This window comes from Salmo salar, chromosome ssa20 (assembly GCF_905237065.1).
Source record: "Salmo salar chromosome ssa20, Ssal_v3.1, whole genome shotgun sequence".
Lineage (NCBI taxonomy): Eukaryota > Metazoa > Chordata > Actinopteri > Salmoniformes > Salmonidae > Salmo > Salmo salar.
Genome location: NC_059461.1, coordinates 55,460,284 through 55,480,006, shown reverse-complemented (window position 1 = coordinate 55,480,006; position 19,723 = coordinate 55,460,284). Strand labels below are relative to the sequence as shown.

Here is a 19,723-nt window from a genome sequence, read left to right as displayed (position 1 = left end):
TCACAATGTTGACGTCAGCAAACCGCTCCCCCACACGACACCATACATGTGGTCTGCGCAGGGCTCTACGCTAACTATTTTCCCCAAGGAGTACATGCACTCCTAAATGAAAAAATGTAGGAGCACACAACGAAATTTAGGAGCACAGTGAAAAATGTAACAGTTTATTAACAAACAATTTATTACATACATATTTATATTGCCTGTGTGCGTGTACTAAGGTACACATCTGTGGAACAGCACATACCACCAAAATCACACATTGACCCATGCCTACTAGACGCAAAGGATATCAGTTGTCCAGCTGCTTTTGCATGTTGGCTGTCTGGCACGCTTAGAGGTCAGCCAACGGTCCACGGTAGGAGTGGGATCCAACTCCTCGACAGGAGGCCCCTCCAGGCTGATCCTCATCAGGTCTTCGGTGGTGGAGACCCCAAGGCAGCTTCTTGTCGAATTCTTAATCCGGTTCTGCGCAGAGAAGCCTCGCTCACACTGGGCGGCTGAAATGGGCAGCACCAGCATAAGCTGCACCAACTCCAGTATGTTCTAGGGAAAAGATTATATCTTTCAATTTCATTTAAACTCTTACCATTAACTTATCAAACCCAACCATAGGATACCATACATAACCACTCAGGACTGTTAGTCTACCTTGTAATTGTGCCTGTAAGGGGTCCTTTGTCAACATGGTCTCCCACAGGCCACTGTAGGACTTTTCCTTGAAATTGTGGCTGACCAGGATTTTCAGCCCCTGCCACTCATCCTGGATTGCAGCCATGTTGCACCCCAATCTGCAGGATTGAACAGAGCAAGTGAGTTTGCAAATATGCAAACATAACATTGTCTCATACGGCAATGCAGTGTCAAATAAATTCTTACCGCCTCCCGGGTGGCGCAAGGCACTGCATCACAGTGCTAGCTGTGCCACTAGAGATTCTGGGTTTGAGTCCAGGCTCTGTCGCAGCCGGCCGCGACCGGGAGGCCCATGGGGCGGTGCACAATTGGCCAAGCGTCGCCCGGGTTAGGGAGGGTTTGGCCGGCTTGGATATCCTTGTCTCATCGCCCACTAGTGACTCCTGTGGCGGGCCGGGCGCAGTGCACGCTGACACGGTCGCCAGGTGTACGGTGTTTCCTCAGACACATTGATGCGGCTGGCTTCTGGGTTGGATGGGCATTGTGTCAAGAAGCAGTAGGGCTTGGTTGGGTTGTGTTTCGGTGGACGCACGGCTCTCGACCTTCGCCTCTCCCGAGTCCGTACGGGAGTTGCAGCGATGAGACATGACTGTAACTACTACCAATTGGATACCACGAAATTTGGGAGAAAAAAGGGGTGAAAAATAAATAAATAAATTCTTGCCTCACGAGGCTTCTTGAAATGCCTCATCAGGTCTGCCACACCATCATCGCCAAAGGTGAGAAGGCTGACCTGGTCTTCTGGTCATGTGTCAGGGTTTAGCACTCTGAAAGACTCCACTGAGGTCTGGACACCCTCATCCTTCAGCAAACCACCAAACCTGGCTTTGAGATCATCCATGTTGATGGCCGCCTCCATGTGCTGCTTCAGCTGGGGATTGGCGAGGTCCGTGAAGCCTTTCAGATTCCCCTTCAGTGTTATTCTCTTTAACAGAAATACACACACACACACACACACACACACACACACACACAACAATGAAATGTCTGGCCATTTGTCTGTCTCCCATAAAAAAAATTAAGACTTCTCCACTGCATTTCCCTCCTTATCTCAAATTGTTCTATTGGGCAACGAATACATTGATTCTCACACTGAGAATCTGTCTTAATCATCGATTTTAATCATCAATTTCTCTTACATCCTAACAAGCTCTCATCCTAACACACCTGGAATCTCCTCTCATCACCCCGCTGCTGAGCAAGCATGGTATGGATCTTCTCCAGCATGCCTCCTGCCTTTGCCCTAAGCTTTAATGCTTCCAGTCTGGTCACTGTCTTCCTCAACTCTGACGTGGCTTGGGGGAGGATCAGGTCATTCCTCTGCAGGGTGAGGCTAAGTGAGGACAGCTCCTCAAACATGTCTGAAAGAAAATGGCAGAATACACGAGTGCATTCTCCATTTCCCGCTTTATCTGTTAAGTAGTGAGTAAATAAACTGTCACCTGTCAATTACTTGATTCTGAAAGTTCATTTGAGTCTTGAACCTATTTTTTAAAACTAGTGTGGTATTACATTTCCTGTGTAAAACTGACCTTCTTTGCCCGCCCTTGAACTTCCGCTGTTGTTGATGCTACGGCCAGGCGCTCCATGTGCTGCAGAACAACAGAGTACTGGCCTTCGTCAGTGGCAAGGTCCTTGTCTTGTCCATGCCGTAGGAACACTTTGAGGGCTATGTGGACATGGGGGATCCAGCGAGTTCCTTTGACGCTAGACGGTTGCCCGAGAACATAGAGCTCTCGTATGGATTTTCCGCTGAAGTGATACGTCTTCCATATCAGATTCAGAAGATCGTACACGACAGACACCTTTGGCTCTTTCTCCTGAATGGTCAGTATTGCCAGCTCTAGTCTGTGAAAGTCAGAACAGAATCTTCCAAACAATTCACCGTCTCCTTCCCCCCTGTCTCTTGTGCCAACAGAAAACAATAATTCTGTGGTATTTACCATTCCAGCACTTAGCGCACGCACACACACAGTATTGTTTAACATTCTCTAGCTAGCAAATAAAAGTAAATCATAGAGAATTTATTAGTTACATACCTATGTGGCATACAGTGGATTGGGATCATATGCCCCCCTGCCTCTCTCTGCAGGTGGGCAATCACTCCCCCACGGTGGCCCATGTTCACTGAGGCACCATCTGCCCCGAAGGAGATGCACTTCTTCAACCATGACCCTCCATCCTCCTCTGGGAAAAACAGCACGAAATGTGGCCTTGGTGGCATCCAAAACACCTCGATTGACAACGCAAAGAAAACAATTATACAAAAGTATTTCTGACAAACGAAATTATCTCCATTATGAATAATGATTCAACTTTACACAAGAATAAAGCCTATAAAGAGGAACAACATACCATTGGCATGAGAGTGCTCAAGTGTCTGTTGTCCGACCAGGAGATTGACTGGCTTCCCATCCTCCAACAAGCGTACGTAGACAATCTCGCATTCGGTGTTGGATATATCAGTGTCTCCATCTATTAGAACGGCAAGATACTTCGCGGCTTTCAGCTCCGCTGACAGACTCTCTTTCATTATGTCAGCAATTTGACCGATCATCTCCGCACATTTTACATCATTGTATGTAGGATTAATGTCAACTCCGTTTTTGTGGTGGAGTCTGATAAGCGGCACAAATTTGACTAAAGGTTCTTCTTATTTCGCAATGAAGTATGCGATGTTTATCTTTATTTTGTTTATTTTGTTCCTCAGAGGGCAGCACGACACCGTGCCTGACGGTTTCTCTCAACAGGTACAGATCTCTGCACTGGATATGCCGGCGCGAGATGTAATGTTTTGTTACGCTCTCTCTTTTCAGGTGCGGGTTTCCTGACACGAAAGACGAGCCCGCCTGTTTCTGCCCTCTACAATATTTGCAGAACATGACATTGTTTTCGAACTCTAGCCATGGGAACATTTTGAGCCAATTCGCATTGAATCTATATGTTCTCCCTCCACCGGCTACAGTGGACGTTGAAGTGACAGTGGGGGTCACGGTAGCATCCCTAACGTTAGCCGCCATGTCAACGTTAGCCGCCTCAGGTAAACCTTGTGAAGAGGCTTCATTAGTTGAACCTTGCGGCGAATCCCCCTCGCCGGATTCCTTTTTCTTCTCGTCTCTTTTTTTCGCTTAAAATAAAATTGAATGGGCTTCATCTTTAGCGATGTCTGCACGCTAACTTATAGCCTATACCGATACTATTTTCCAGTGTTGTTCACCTTTCTCTCTCTGACTGGACTGCGTCATCACAGAAAACTACTGTGGTTGGCGCATGCCGTTTGTGGAATGTGGGACTTTTAGTTTTTAAACAATTATCAGCGGGGGAAAAATAGATTACGGTAGGTTGTAATCTTTAATCGCACACTGTGCTCGTGAATATTTTTTCCGGTTCGCACATATCTATTTTTAGGGGCAAATGCGAGTGAAATAATCGCACTGTAGAGCCCTGGGTCTGCGGTGGTGAGGCCGGTTGGACACACTGCCAAATTCTCTAAAACGATGTTGGAGACGGCTTATGGTAGAGACATTGACATTAAATTCTCTGGCAACAGCTGTGGTGGACATTCCTGCAGTCAGCATGCCAATTGGGCGCTCCCTAAAAACATGGATCATCTGTGACATTGGGTTGTGACAAAACTGCACATTTTAGAGTGGCCTTTTATTGTCCCCAGCACAAGGTGCACCTGTGTAATGATCATGCTGTTTAATCAGCTTCTTGATATGCCACAACTGTCAGGTGGGTGGATTATCTTGGCAAAGGAGAAATTCTCATTAAAAGGATATAAACGAATGTGTGCACACAATTTGAGAGAAATAAGCTTTTTGTGCATATGGAACATTTCAGGGATCTTTTATTACAGCTCATGAAACATGTGACCAACACTTTACATGTTGCGTTTCTGTTTTTGTTCAGTGTATATCTTAATGTCATTTAAATACCATAACCAGTCCTCATTTTATGAGGGGTTAGGTATAAAGTTGCCAGTAATAGCATTACGGTTTGGGAAATTGCAGAACTTCCTGCTTTGCAGCTTGGCCAGTTAGTGAAATCCTTGTGTGTATGGTGTGACTACAACGAAATATGTTTGGTTACCTGTTGTGGTTGACTTATGACAACAGTATGACTAAGATGATGAAAGCCGTGATGACAGGTACTTCTCTCTCTCACTTCTTCACTTGTCTTTCTTCTCTCCCTACCTTCCCCCCCTCCTCCCTCCCTCTTCAGACACGTTTGCCAGCAAGGTGGCGGCTATGCAGGACCAGCACGCTGACGCGTCGGTGGGCAACGTGACGGGCAGCAACGCGGTCAACGTATTCCTGGGCATCGGGGTGGCGTGGTCGGTGGCGGCTGTCTACTGGAAGGTGCAGGGCAAGGAGTTCCACGTGGACCCGGGCTCCCTGGCCTTCTCCGTCACCCTCTTCACCAGCTTCGCCTTCATCTGCATGGGCGTGCTACTGTTCCGCCGGCGGCCCTCTATCGGGGGGGAGCTGGGCGGGCCGCGGACAGCACGCATCATCACCTGCCTCCTCTTCCTGGGCCTCTGGTTCCTCTACATCCTCTTCTCCAGCCTGGAGGCCTACTGCCACATAGAGGGCTTTTAGAGGACACATGAGAGCAGAGACAGGGCTACTAGTCAAAACACTGATATACATTATAGTTATTATAATACACACATCTACAACAGGACAAGGCCCAGGCCAAAGGTTGGGACCTGGTCATTGTCACTTGATCACTAATACCTAAGGGATCTATAGACATACACACACAATTACATACAAAACACATACACACACATACTGAAACAACTGTACATATAACTACATGCATGCGCAAACAAATGCAAATGTGGTCTCTCACCAAGACAAACACACACACATACAGTACTGTAACAAGGGCACCACACAGGTTGTGTGTGGCCTGGAGCCTGGATGACACCCAGTTAACATCAACCTCCTATTGCAGGCTCAAATGTTATACACACTCACTGGACAAATGAGGAAGAGAAGGAGAGAAAATAAAGTATTGGTCAAGGAAGTGATGAAGGAAGTAAGACAGGAGAGATTTCAAAGAAGGAAGCATATTCAGAATGTAAACCAGCATGTCGGAAAAGAGGGAGAGAGAAAGTGACAGGTGTGTAGAAACTAAGTGTTGCAGTGGCATTCTATTCATTCCAGCTGGCTGCGTAACATCGTTTTGGGTCCAGCTAGACTGCTTTAACTGAAGCAGGGTAGAGTGCCATGGGTTTTGTAGGGATGGCCATAGCTCTATCACTGGTGCAGCAGAGGCAAACCAGACTCAGTCCACTCGACTGAAAGTACAGTGGTGCAAAAAATACTTAATAGTCAGACTTGAGTAAAAGTAAAAAGTAAAAGTAAATGCTATACATCAAATTCCGTACATTAAACAAACCAGACAAATGTATTTTTTATGGACAGCCAGGGGCACACTCCAAAACGTACACATAATTTACAAACGCAGTATTTGTGTTTTGTGAGTCAGCCAGATCAGAGGCAGTAGGGATGACAACGTGTTATATTGATAGGTGCGTGAATTGGACCATATTGCTGTCCTGCCTGAGCATTCTAAATGTAACAAGTACTTTTGGGTGTCAGGGAAAAGGTATGGAAGTAAAAAATAACATATTTTCTTTAGTAATGTTGTTGAGTACACGTCAAAGTTGTCAAAAATATAAATAGTAAGGTAGAGAACACAGAACTCGTTTTTGGGGTAAGTTTAAAGTCAAAGTATTTTTACTTTGTTACTTTACACAACTGCGTAGTAGTGGAATGAGTCCATCTTCAGTCGCTATGACGGAGCACTATGAAAATGGTTGATCAATGAGTAAAATGTTTACATTTAGCAACGGGAGATACTGAGTAAAACAACAACAAAACTGAAAGCCCCAAGTTGCAGTTATAATTTTCTATAGAGAGGTGGGAATTCCGCATGACATTGAAACAATGTCTCAATGCTGTGTTGGTGTAAATACATGCTTATATACTATAGGAGAGTAGATGTATTTATGAGAGGGACTTCTCTACAGATATGGTAGAATGGGGTGGCCAATGGGAACAGATATAATGCATGGGGTTCAGAAACTAGTCACCACTCTCCAACTTGACAGGAAAATGACTTTTGGAGATAGCTTGTGTAAGTTATGGCTCCTCGACGAGACATCATTCTTTCTCATAACTACAATCCCATCCATTGAAGTTAAACAGAGCGATCCAGAGGGATTAAATATACATTTTCCTCATCTGTGGACTTCTGAATGAAGGGAAGACAGCGTTTCTGGAGGCACGACTCTGGATAACGAAAGTCTCACATCCAGCTCTTGAGGCTCTTACTGTTGTGTCTCACTGGACTTCAGATATTACAGTGGAGATCATAGATCTACATTCCACTCCAGCAGACAGTAGAGTCCTCCATCACCATCATGTTTGAGACATTGTACATTTTTATGACTTTTCTCAACCGCCATGAGAGTGAAACGATGATTTAGCAATGCAGGCACATTGATGGTGTAAATATTATTTGATGTTACTGTCCAAGGGTGAGTTACTATCCACTGAAGCACAGCACGACACATTCATCTCCTAGAAATATGATACTACAAGAGAGTGTATCGCTATCTAACGTATACTTTTCAAAAACAATCCTTTACCTGAATACAGGTATAAAGTCAACTTTACATATACAAACATACTGTATCCCTTTGGCGCCACGCTTGCTCAGTGGACAGTAACTATTCATTGTACTTTGGTGGATGTAAAGGTAAAAGCAGAGAGGGGTGGTGAGGTTGAGGGTAGCGTTTGTTTGATCCAAAATATATCAAATGTGAGGATATTGGCCACCTGTGTAAGACTTCAGGACCAAAAGTGTTCTGTACCGAGATGTTAATATTGTTGTTCATTCAATCGAAATCTATCAATATTTGTGAAGGGGAATAAAACGTTGCTCGTTTGTGATACTTGTGATGCTATAACGGAGCAACTTTTAGGTGTGGAGGGCTGTAAGTCTTTGCTGTGGAATAGTGGGTAGAGATGCATGACAGAATAATAGTGACAGCACGGCACCGGCATGGACAAAAATAATGATAATGATGCATGGGTGGTGACATGAGAATACAGTGTTTGTGTATTCCATGGGAGAATGGTTCACATAGAGCAAGACATCCAGACTGCAGCCAGACCTGTGAAGAGCATGCAGACTGCTTCTGCTTCTCACCTGTTAACAGTAAAGGCTGTTCTGGAAACATCCTAACCCAACCCCAGCTAATTGGCCCAAAATACAGCAACACTGGGCCACCATCAGTACCTAAGACCATGGCATATAAGTTATCTTATTTTGGAGTGAGGCTTACTGTACTCCAACTTGTCCAACAGTGTTAGTTCCAAATGCTCCTATTCTGGTTATTCTGGTTTCTTACCTTTTGAAATCCAAACCTCTCCGTTTGCGTAACAGTGAAACTGGGAGAGATTACATTTCAACCCATGGGTTCTCATCATGTTCTCATCAGGGACAGACTGTTATGCGGTAACTACAGATCGTCACTACAGTAATTCTGCGTCATACCCATTTAATGCCTTAAAGTCTAGTATTTAATCTTTTGTTTAATTTGACTTGTCTTGCACTTTGTTGAGTATGTGTATGCTTGGAGCGGGACCCCGAAACAAAATTGATTTGTGTGCAATATGTGGAACCAGTGGCAGATCAGATCTCTACTACTTAGCTAAGAAAAGTGGCAGAGGTAATATACACTATATATACAAAAGTATGTGGACAACCCTTCAAATTAGTGGATTCGGCTATTTCAGCCACACCCGTTGCTGACAGGTGTATAAAACCGAGCACACCGCCATGCAATCTTCATAGACAAACATTGGTAGTAGAATGGACTTACTGAAGAGCTCAGTGACTTTCAACGTAAGATAAGATGCCACCTTTCCAACAAGTCAGCTCGTAAAAATGTCTGGCCTGCTAGAGCTGCCCCGGTCAACTGTAAGTGGTGTTATTGTGAAGTGGAAACATCTAGGCGCAACAATGGCTCAGCCGGAAAGTGGTAGGCCACACAAGCTCACAGAACAGGACCGCCGAGTGCTGAAGCTCATAAAAATCTTCTGTCCTCAGTTGCAAAGCTCACTACCGAGTTCCAAACTGCCTCTGGAAGAAATGTCAGCGCAAGAACTGTTTGTCTGGAGCTTCATGAAATGGGTTTCCATGGTTGAGCAGCCGCACACAAGCCTAAGTTCACCATGCTCAATGCCAAGCGTCGGCTGGAGTGGTGTAAAGCTCGCCGCCATTGGAGCAGTGGAAACACGTTCTCCGGAGTGATGAATCACGCTTCACCATCTGGTTTGGTGGATGCCATGAGAAAGCTACCTGCTGGAATGCATAGTGCCAACTGAAACGTTTGGTGTAAAAGGAATAATGGTCTGGGGATGTTTTTCATGGTTTCGGGCTAGGCCTCTTAGTTCCAGTGAAGGGAAATCTTAGTACTACAGCATAGAATGGCATTCTAGACGATTCTGTGCTTCAAATTTTGTGGCAACAGTTTGGGGAAGGCCCTTTCCTGTTTCAGCATGACAATGCCCCCGTGCACAAAGCGAGGTCCATACAGAAATGCTTTGTCGAGATCAGTGTGGAAGAACTTGACTGGCCTGCGCAGAGCCCTAACCTCAACCCCATCGACCACCTTTGGGATGAATTGGAACACCAACGGCAAACCAGGCCTAATCGCCCAACATCAGTACCCGACCACACTAATGCTCTTGTGGCTAAATGGAATCAGGTCTCCGCAGCAATGTTCCAACATCTAGTAGAAAGCCTTCCCAGAAGAGTTGAGGCTGTTATAGCAGCAAAGGGGGGACCAACTCCATATTAATACCCATGATTTTGGAATGAGACCTTCGATGAGTAGGTGTCCACATACTTTAGGTCATGTAGTGTATGATTACATATAAACTGAAATAACATCTTCTTGAAAGATCCACTTAGGTATACTGTGTTTACTCTGGATTTGACTCTACTTTATAATATTTTGTTACTCCTGACCCATTCTCAATGAGATGAAAGTGCAATAAGTAAGATAGTGGGAGATGGGGAGGGGCAGTGAACTGTTAGAAGACTGTCCATGGTCCTTACATGTGGCTCAATCGCCTGACTTACTGAGTCGCTAAGAAAACATGTATAATAACAGAAGACAACAAGGCTGACACAAAATGGAGGTGTGCTTATCTCAGTATTGCCAGGTGTTCTGAGGTGGATATGGAGAGAATAGAACACAGCAGTGAGGCTCTGTCAATATGCTGCACAATACCAGAGACAGATGTTATATCGTATGAGAGTTTTCCCCAATTATTTTAGAGTTCAGGATAGTTGAACTCTAGTTGAACTGTAGCGTTGTCAGTGAGTACAACCAGTGAGAATGATTAACATTTAAATATTACAAATGCAAAAAGTGGATTAAAGAGTAATGACATTTTGGAAATAAAGTGAGTAAACAAACTGACCCCCTCAACTACAGATGTACTGATTCAAATAGCAACTTAATGAAATTGGAATGCACACTTAAGAATAGTTATGTATAAATATGGTTATTGTTGCTTGTATAACATACATAATATCAACAAAGATTTCAGTTACCTTGGCCCTCAGCGTTTACCCACTTGACAGTGTTAGTCAAGTTTTGAAAAGCAACTTTTAATCTCTTCAACAAAAAAATCCAGAAGTGACATTTTTCGATTTTCAAATGATATTGGTAATGGTGGAAGCACCATAGATGTAGCCACGATGGTTTAGGCAGGTAATAAAGAGACATTTAGATATTCCTGTAATTGTCCAATTTGAAGCCAAATTTCCCCTTGAACTGTTCATTTGATGTACCACTAGCTGATGTATCATTTCTCTCCTCCTAAATCACTGTGTCTTATGTTTTTGTACTCTACATGCACATTTATGTTGCCCAGATTATTTAAATTATTTATATTTATTAATGATATTTTATTGTTCAACATCTCCTTGAAGTAAACCATTTGAACCGTTACAATGTTTCAAAGAGAGTAGTTGCAATGTGCAAAAATATAAACCTGAATCTTCTTTGCGTTCATCTTGATGAGCAGTCAACTCAGCTCACTCAGTGGGAGTAAAACACTACTTTTCTCCAGTGTTTGTTGTGCCCTCTACCCACCAACATACAGTACCAGTCAAAAGTTTGGACACACCTACTCATTCAAGGGTTTTTCTTTATTTTTACTATTTTCTACATTTGTAGATTAATAGTGAAGACCTCAAAACTATGAAATAACACATATGGAATCATGTAGTAACCAAAAAAGTGTTAAACAAATCAGAAAATATTTTATATTTGAGATTCTTCAAAGTAGCCACCCTTTGTCTTGATGACAGCTTTGCACACTCTTGGCATTTTCTCAACCAGCTTCATGAGGTAGTCACTTGGAATGCATTTCCATTAATAGGTGTGCCTTGTTAATTTGTGGAGTTTGAGACAATCAGTTGTGTTGTGACAGGGTAAGGGTGGTATACAGAAGATAGCCCTATTTGTTAAAAGACCAAGTCCATATTATGGCAAGTACAGCTCAAATAAGCAAAGAGAAATGACAGACCATCATTACTTTAAGACATGAAGGCCAGTCAATTCTGAATATGTCAAGAACTTTAAAAGTTTCTTCAAGTACAGTCGCAAAAACCATCAAGCGCTATGATGAAACTGGCTCTCATGAGGACCGCCACAGGAATGGAAGACCCAGAGTTATCTCTGCTGCAGAGGATAAGTTCATTAGAGTTACCAGCCTCAGAAATGGCAGCCCAAATAAATGCTTCACAGAGTTCAAGTAACAGACACAACTCAACATCAACTGTTCAGAGGAGACTGCGTGAATCAGGCCTTTATGGTCGAATTGCTGCAAAGAAACCATTACTACAGGACACCAATAAGAAGAAGAGACTTGCTTGGGCCAAGAAACATGAGCAATGGACATTAGACCAGTGGAAATTTGTCTTTTGGTCTGATGAGTCCAAATTTGAGATTTTTGGTTTCAACCACCGTGTCTTTTTGAGACACAGAGTAGGTGAACGGATGATCTCCATATTTGTGGTTCCCACTGTGAAGCATGGAGGAGGAGGTGTGATGGTGATTTGCTGGTGACACTGTCAGTGATTTATTTAGAATTCAAGGCACACTTAACCAGCATGGCTACCAAAGCATTCTGCAGCTATACGCCATCCCATCTGGTTTGCGCTTAGTGGGACTATCATTTGTTTTCAACAGGACAATGACCCAACACACCTCCAGGCTGTGTAAGGGCTATTTGACCAAGGAGTGAGGGAGTGTTGCATCAGATGACCTGGCCTCCACAGTCATCCAACCTCAACCCAATTGAGATGGTTTGGGATGAGTTGGACCGCAGAGTGAAGGAAAAGCAGCCAACAAGTGCCCAGCATATGTAGGAACTCCTTCAAGACTGTTGGAAAAGCATTCCAGGTGAAGCTGGTTGAGAGAATGCCATGAGTGTGCAAAGCTGTTATCAAGGCAAAGGGTGGCTACTTTGAAGAATCTCAAATGTAAAAATATATTTGGATTTATTTAACACTTTTTTTAGTTACTACATGATTCTATATGTGTTATAATTGTAGTTTTGATGTCTTCACGATTATTCTATTATGTATAAAATAGTAAAAATAAAGAAAAACCCTTGAATGAGTAGGTGTGTCCAAACTTTTTATTTAATTAGCCTGAAGACTATCAAGTGAGATTAGCATGTTTACATAAAAATAGTAATGGACAGTGCAAGTATCTTGTCAGTTTGTTCAGCGTTGTGATATATAGAATGCCATTTACATTCATTGGGTTGGTTATGATATGCCTTTTCCTGAATAGAACTGGCTACAATGTTCAGTTTTTTAATGACTTCTAGTTAACTGTCTGGCTTTTGCCATTGCTGTAGACGAGATATCACTCCGATGTTTTATGTGTGTGCAGTAAATGTCATCCTATCTGCAAATGCATGAACCCCTTGTGTGTTAGCATGGTCTCTTATGGACGTCTAGGTTTACATATGGATCGAGTTGTCCCAAAACAGTTGCTCTTCTTGTCCTGTGTGGCTGCTTGCGTGGTCTGCTCACGCTTGCAACAAACTGAGCAATGTTCGACTTGGTCAAGCAGCAGGTGAATTGTTATTTTTTGATTACGTGTCTACAGTCTACTGATTTATTCACCAGCTACAAAAGCAGTGAAAAGAAAGCCTGACTTTTCCTGTCTATGTCTGAACGTCTCTGATCATTTGGTTGTCAGTTTGTTGGAGTATGATATTTCTTTGTCTGTTCGTGCCCCTCAACTTTCTGTATTGGGGTGATCCACCCCAGGTCTTGCTCTTTAATGTGTCCTTTGTGCAGTTTGATCTGTGAACCTTTCTCTCTGACTGACATTTGTATGGAATAGTGACTGACCTAAAGAAGATATGTGATATTTACATTCATTCAATACTGTAATAAATTATTTGAAAATTATATTGCATTTTTTTATGTAGGTAAAAACAAAGGAAAACTATGGCATGAGGTGTAATGTGTTCAGAAAAAACAAATATGTAATCAACTCAAGTTGACCATGTTGAATATAGTTTATTTATTTTCAACGCTTACTGTGTCGGTGTAACCCTTTTTTATATTAGAACTTGAACACAAGTGACAGACATTGACAACTTAAATTACAAGTCATTGAGTAGGCTGCCATTCAAGACTTTCTCTCCTTATACACTGAACAAAAATATGAATGCAACATGCAACAATTTCTAAGATTTTACTGAGTTACAGTTCAAATAAGGAAATCAGTCAATTGAAAACAATTCATTAAGCCCTAATTTATGGATTTCATATGACTGGGAATACAGATACGCATCTGTTGGTCACAGCTACCTTTTTAAAAAAGGTAGGGGCGTGGATCAGATAACCAGTCAGTATCTGGTTTGACCTATTTGCCTCATGTAGCGCGACCCATCTCCTTCGCAAAGAGTTGATTAAACTGTTGATTGTGGCCTTTGGAATGTTGTCCCACTCCTCTTCAATGGCTGTGCTCAGTTGCTGGGTATTGGCGGGAACTGGAACATGTGGTCGAACACGTCGATCCAGAGCATCCAAAACATTCTCAAAGGGTGATATGAGTATGTGAGTATGCAGACCATGGAAGAACTGGGACATTTTCAGCTTCCAGGAATTTGTACAGATCCTTGCAACATAGGGCAGTGCATTATCATGCTGAAACCTGAGGTAATAGTGGGCCTCAGGATCTCGTCACAGCATCTCTGCATTTCAATTGCCATCAATAAAATGCAATTGTGTTTGTTGTCTATAGCTTATGCCTGTCCATACCATAACCCCACCGCCACCATGGGGCACTCTGTTCACAACATTGACATCAGCAAACCACTCGCCCACAAGACACCATACACGCTGTCTGCCATCTGCTGGTACAGTTGAAACTGGGATTCATCCCATGAAAAGCACACTTCTCTAGTGTGCCATTGGCCTTCGAAGGTGAGCATTTACACACTGAAGTCGGTTACGATGACGAACTGCTGTCAGGTCAAGACCCTAGTGAGAACGACGAGCACAGATTAGGGCTCCCGAGTGGCAGAGCAGTCTAAGGCACTGCATCTCAGTGCTAGAGGTGTCACTACAGACCCTGGTTTGATTCCAGGCTGTATCACAATTGGCCGTGATTGGGAGTCCCATAGGGCGGCGCACAATTGGCCCAGCGTCGTCTGGGTTTGGCCAGGGTAGGCCATCATTGTAAATAAGAATTTATTCTTAACTTGTCTTGCCTAGTTAAATAAAGGTTAAATTAAAAGATGAGCTTCCCTGAGATGGTTTCTGACAGTTGATGCAGAAAGTCTTCCATTGTGCAAACCCAGTTTCATCAAATTCTCTAGGAACACCTCTGGTGGACATTCCTGCCGTCAGCATTCCAATTGCACGCTCCATTGGATATCGCCAACTTCCACGAATGATATAACATGTAGGGAGAACCCCAATTCATTTTGCATAATTAAACCAACAAGTGAAAGTTCCAGAGGTCAAGTAAGAGATGTCTGAGATGTCTGTGGCATTGTGTTGTGTGACAAAACTCCACATTTTTAGAGTGGTCTTTTACTGTCACCAGCTCAAGGTGGAGATGCCGGAGGAGATGGCCGCCGTTTTACGGTCTCCTAACCAATTGTGCTATTATGTGTTTTTTTTCGCTATATTTGTAAATTTTTTGTACATAATGTTTCTGCAACTGTATTTTACGGCAGAAAAGAGCTTCTGGATATCAGGACAGCGATCACTCACCTCGGATTAGACAAAGATTTTTTCAACAACAACAACAACAAGCAGGATTCACACGACATTCTCCAAACACCCCACAGGGCAGACATCCCAATTATTCGCAAAAGGAAGCGACGCAGAGGACGACGAGCCGGATGCCTTGTCCGGACTCGCAGAAGGCATCAAGGAAAGCTGCTGTTATCGTCAATATTACTCGCCAACGTGCAATCATTGGGCAATAAACTAGACGAGGTACGATCACGAATATCCTACCCACGGGACATCAAAAACTGTAATATCCTATGTTTCACGGCATCGTGGCTGAATGACGACATGGATATTCAGCTAGCGGGATACACGCTGCACCGGCAGGATAGAACAGCACAGTCCGGTAAGACGAGGGGGGGCTGTCTGTGCATATTTGTAAACAACAGCTGGTGCACAAAATCTAAGGAACTCTCTAGATTTTGCTTGCCCGAAGTAGAGTATATTGTGATAAATTGCAGGCCACACTACTTGCCTAGAGAGTTCTCAGCTATACTTTCATGGCTGTTTATTTACCACCACAGACAGATGCTGGCACTAAGACCGCACTCAGTCAGCTGTATAAGGAAATAAGCAAACAGGAAACCACTCACCCAGAGGCGGCAATCCAAGTGGCCGGAGACTTTAATGCAGGGAAACTTAAATCAGCTCTACCAAATCTCTATCAACATGTTAAATGTGCAACCAGAGGGAAAAAAATTCTAGATCATCTGTACTCGACACACAGAGACGCGTACAAAGCTCTCCCTCGCCCTCCATTTGGTAAATCCGACCACAACTCTATCCTCCTGATTCCAAGCGAAAATGAAAGCAGGAAGCACCAGTGACTCGGTCTATAAAAAAATTGTCAGATGAAGCAGATGCTAAACTACAGGACTGTTTTGCTATCACAGACTGGAACATGTTCTGGGATTCTTCCGATGACATTGAGGAATACACCACATCAGTCACTGGCTTTATCAATAAGTGCATTGAGGACGTCGTCCCCACAGTGACTGTACGTACATACCCCAACCAGAAGCCATGGATTACAGGCAACATTCGCACTGAGCTAAAGGGTAGAGCTGCCGCTTTCAAGGTGCGGGACTCTAACCTGGAAGCCTACAAGAAATCCCGCTATGCCCTGCGACAAACCATCAAACAGGTAAAGCGTCAATACAGGGCTAAGATTGAATCATACTACACCGGCTCCGACGCTCATCGGATGTGGCAGGGCTTGCAAACTATTACAGATGGAAGCACAGCCGTGAGCTACCCAGTGACACGAGCCTACCAGACGAGCTAAATCACTTCTATGCTCGCTTCGAGGCAAGCAACACTGAGGCATGCATGAGAGCATCAGCTGTTCTGGACGACTGTGTGATCACGCTCTCTGTAGCCGACGTGAGTAAGACCTTTAAACAGGTCAACATACACAAGGCTGCGGGGCCAGACGGATTACCAGGACGTGTGCTCCGGGCATGTGCTGACCAACTGGCAGGTGTCTTCACTGACTTTTTCAACATGTCCCTGATTGAGTCTGTAATACCAACATGCTTCAAGCAGACCACCATAGTCCCTGTTTCCAAGAACACAAAGGCAACCTGCCTAAATGACTACAGACCCGTTGCACTCACGTCCGTAGCCATGAAGTGCTTTGAAAGGCTGGTAATGGCTCACATCAACACCATTATCCCAGAAACCCTAGACCCACTACAATTTGCATACCGCCCAAACAGATCCACAGATGATGCAATCTCTATTGCACTCCACACTGCCCTTTCCCACCTGGACAAAAGGAACACCTATGTGAGAATGCTATTCATTGACTACAGCTCAGCGGTCAACACCATAGTACTCTCAAAGCTCATCACTAAGCTAAGGAACCTGGGGCTAAACACCTCCCTCTGCAACTGGATCCTGGACTTCCTGACGGGCCTCCCCCAGGTGGTGAGGGTAGGTAGCAACACATGCTGATCCTCAACACTGGAGCTCCCCAGGGGTGCGTGCTCAGTCCTCTCCTGTACTCCCTGTTCACCCACGACTGCATGGCCAGGCATGACTCCAACACCATCATTAAGTTTGCTGACGACACAATAGTGGTAGGCCTGATCACCGACAACGACGAGAGAGCCTATAGGGAGGAGGTCAGAGACCTGGCCGGGTGGTGCCAGAATAACAACCTATCCCTCAACGTAACCAAGACTAAGGAGATTATTGTGGACTACAGGAAAAGGAGCACCGAGCACGTCCCCATTCTCATCGATGGGCTGTAGTGGAGCAGGTTGAGAGCTTCAAATTCCTTGGTGTCCACATCAACAACAAACTAGAATGGTCCAAACACACCAATACAGTCGTGAAGAGGGCACGACAAAGCCTCAGGAAACTAAAAAGATTTGGCATGGGTCCTGAGATCCTCAAAAGGTTCTACAGCTGCAACATCGAGAGCATCCTGACCGGTTGCATCATTGCCTGTTACGGCAATTGCTCAGCCTCTGACCGCAAGGCACTTCAGAGGGTAGTGCGTACGGCCCAGTACATCACTGGGGCAAAACTGCCTGCCATCCAGGACATCTACACCAGGCGATGCCAGAGGAAGGCCCTAAAAATTGTCAAAGACCCCAGCCACCCCAGTCATAGACTGTTCTCTCTACTACCGCATGGCAAGCGGTACCGGAGTGCCAAGTCTAGGACAAAAAGGCTTCTCAACAGTTTTTACCCCCAAGCCATAAGACTCCTGAACAGGTAACCAAATGGCTACCCGGACTATTTGCATTGTGTGTCCCCCCCAACCCCTCTTTTACGCTGCTGCTACTCTCTGTTTATCTTATATGCATAGTCACTTTAACTCTACATTCATGTACATACTACCTCAATTGGCCCGACTAACCAGCACTCCCGCACATTGGCTAACCGGGCTATCTGCATTGTTGGCGGGTAGAGGGACACCCCTTTTTACGCTACTGCTACTCTCTGTTCATCATATATGCATAGTCACTTTAACCATACCTACATGTACATACTACCTCAATAAGCCTGACTAACCCGGTGTCTGTATATAGCCTTGCTACTCTTATTTTCAAATATATTTTTACTGTTGTTTTATTTCTTTACTTACACACACACACACACACACACACACACACACACACACACACACACACACACCTGTTTTTCGCACTATTGGTTAGAGTCTGTAAGTAAGCATTTCACTGTAAGGTCTACACTTGTTGTATTCGGCGCATGTGACAAATAAACTTTGATTTGATCATGCTGTTTAATAAGCTTCTTGATATGCCACACCTGTCAGGTAGATGGATTCTCTTGTTAACTAGAAATGCTCACTAACAGGATGTAAACAAAATTGTGCTCAAAATTTGAGACAAATAAGCTTTGTATGCATATGGAACATTTCTGGGATCTTTTATTACAGCTCTTGAAACACTTTACATGTTGCTTTTACATTTTTTTTTCAGTATATCTCAATCTCAAATAATTCAATATATGGAAAATTGTAGGTCTAAAATCAAGACTTCCCTCAAACCTGTATGGCAGATTGGGGGCAAGAGGATGGTCAGTTTGCCAAGGCCGATAATAACCATCATAACCAATGTGAAGAAAACACATGACCTCACTGTAGCGAGGCGCGTTACTGCGCAAGTGCATTCTTGCACGGGTAGTCTGACAGAACGGCGAATAGGTTTGTTGCCTAGCGAAGAATTTGAAATCCAGTTAAATAAGTAATCAAAATAAGAAATACTTTAAGATTGAATACGTTTCGCCCATGTTTTATTTCTGTAAATTGAGCAGAGACTGATAAATCAATCGCCGAACTGTTTGGGGATAAAGGTAATCGGAAGGACGCCATTGTTTACTTGATCTAGCTAGTTTGATAACGTTGTTTCTATCTAGCGAGCTATATTGTCTCTGGTTAATTTGAGTATGGCACTAGCGATAAAATTGTTAGTAACGCAGTATAATAAGGAATAAACATTGTCAGTGAGATAGTGAGAAACGGGCTATTGTCGTCTACCAATATTTAACTAAAACAGCGAGTGCAGAACTGGTGCGTATTCCATTACGCCGATTCGGTTGCAAAACGTTTCGTAAACGGAAGCAAATTGAACGAAACGGGGCGGGACCTACCTGAATTTGTCCAATATAAACTCTCGTTTTGCGGTTAGCTTCCGTTTGGTTCTTAAACGGATTCCGTAATGAATACACCCCTGGCTAGCTAGTTTTCTTGCTTGTATTTATAGCTAACGTTAGCTAGCTAGGTTATTTATATTAGTAGCTAGCTTCATACTCTCAAGCACAGCTCAATTTTCCTATGTTTACTTTTAAACCAACTTTAGCTAGTTAACTGGTTCACGGTGTCTCCCTCTTTCCTCCAGGTGGGGAGATGTCATACCACTCGTCTTCTCGCAGCTCTTCTCGTAACACCGATTGCAAGGTCTATGTTGGCGACTTAGGCAACGGTGCTGCCAAGGGTGAGCTAGAGCGGGCGTTCAGTTACTATGGCCCTTTACGCACGGTTTGGGTGGCCAGGAACCCCCCAGGTTTCGCCTTTGTGGAGTATGAGGATGCCCGTGACGCAGAGGACGCAGTTAAAGGCATGGATGGAAAGTGAGTAACTTTATATTTATCTGCACATTTCACAGCCCATAATGTTGTCACATCAGTT

General features: G+C 43.9%; 3 protein-coding genes across 9 annotated transcripts in view; 2 read left to right on the top strand and 1 right to left on the bottom strand.

The window, feature by feature from the left end:
* LOC106580848 (sodium/calcium exchanger 2) overlaps positions 1-7,663 on the top strand; it is a 101,646-nt gene extending 93,983 nt beyond the window's left edge. The window contains exon 13 of the mRNA XM_014162329.2: positions 4,918-7,663. Coding sequence (XP_014017804.2) covers positions 4,918-5,294 — 377 coding nt within the window. The 3' untranslated portion in view covers positions 5,295-7,663. The remainder of the gene's footprint in view (positions 1-4,917) is intronic.
* The window catches only part of LOC106580850 (uncharacterized), a 25,447-nt gene continuing 5,874 nt past the window's right edge, over positions 151-19,723 (bottom strand). Inside the window, exons 2-6 of one of the 4 annotated variants that reach the window (XR_006760972.1) lie at positions 3,049-5,287; positions 2,733-2,926; positions 2,226-2,541; positions 1,861-2,054; positions 1,145-1,618 (exon numbers count right to left, since the gene is read on the bottom strand). Coding sequence is in view for 2 of the 4 variants with exons in the window: in XM_014162334.2 (XP_014017809.2) it covers positions 1,439-1,618; positions 2,226-2,541; positions 2,733-2,926; positions 3,049-3,168 (810 nt within the window). In the remaining 2 variants the exon portion in view is untranslated. Of the gene's footprint in view, positions 547-651; positions 792-1,144; positions 1,619-1,709; positions 2,106-2,225; positions 2,542-2,732; positions 2,927-3,048; positions 5,288-19,723 lie in introns of those variants that run through there. The other 3 variants (XR_006760971.1, XM_014162334.2, XM_045703633.1) reach the window with 3 other exon arrangements.
* LOC106580853 (serine/arginine-rich splicing factor 7) overlaps positions 18,675-19,723 on the top strand; it is a 5,017-nt gene continuing 3,968 nt past the window's right edge. For all 4 annotated transcript variants that reach the window (XR_006760974.1, XR_006760973.1, XM_045703634.1 and 1 more), the window contains exons 1-2: positions 18,675-18,888; positions 19,434-19,665. Coding sequence is in view for 2 of the 4 variants with exons in the window: in XM_045703634.1 (XP_045559590.1) it covers positions 19,442-19,665 (224 nt within the window). In the remaining 2 variants the exon portion in view is untranslated. The remainder of the gene's footprint in view (positions 18,889-19,433; positions 19,666-19,723) is intronic.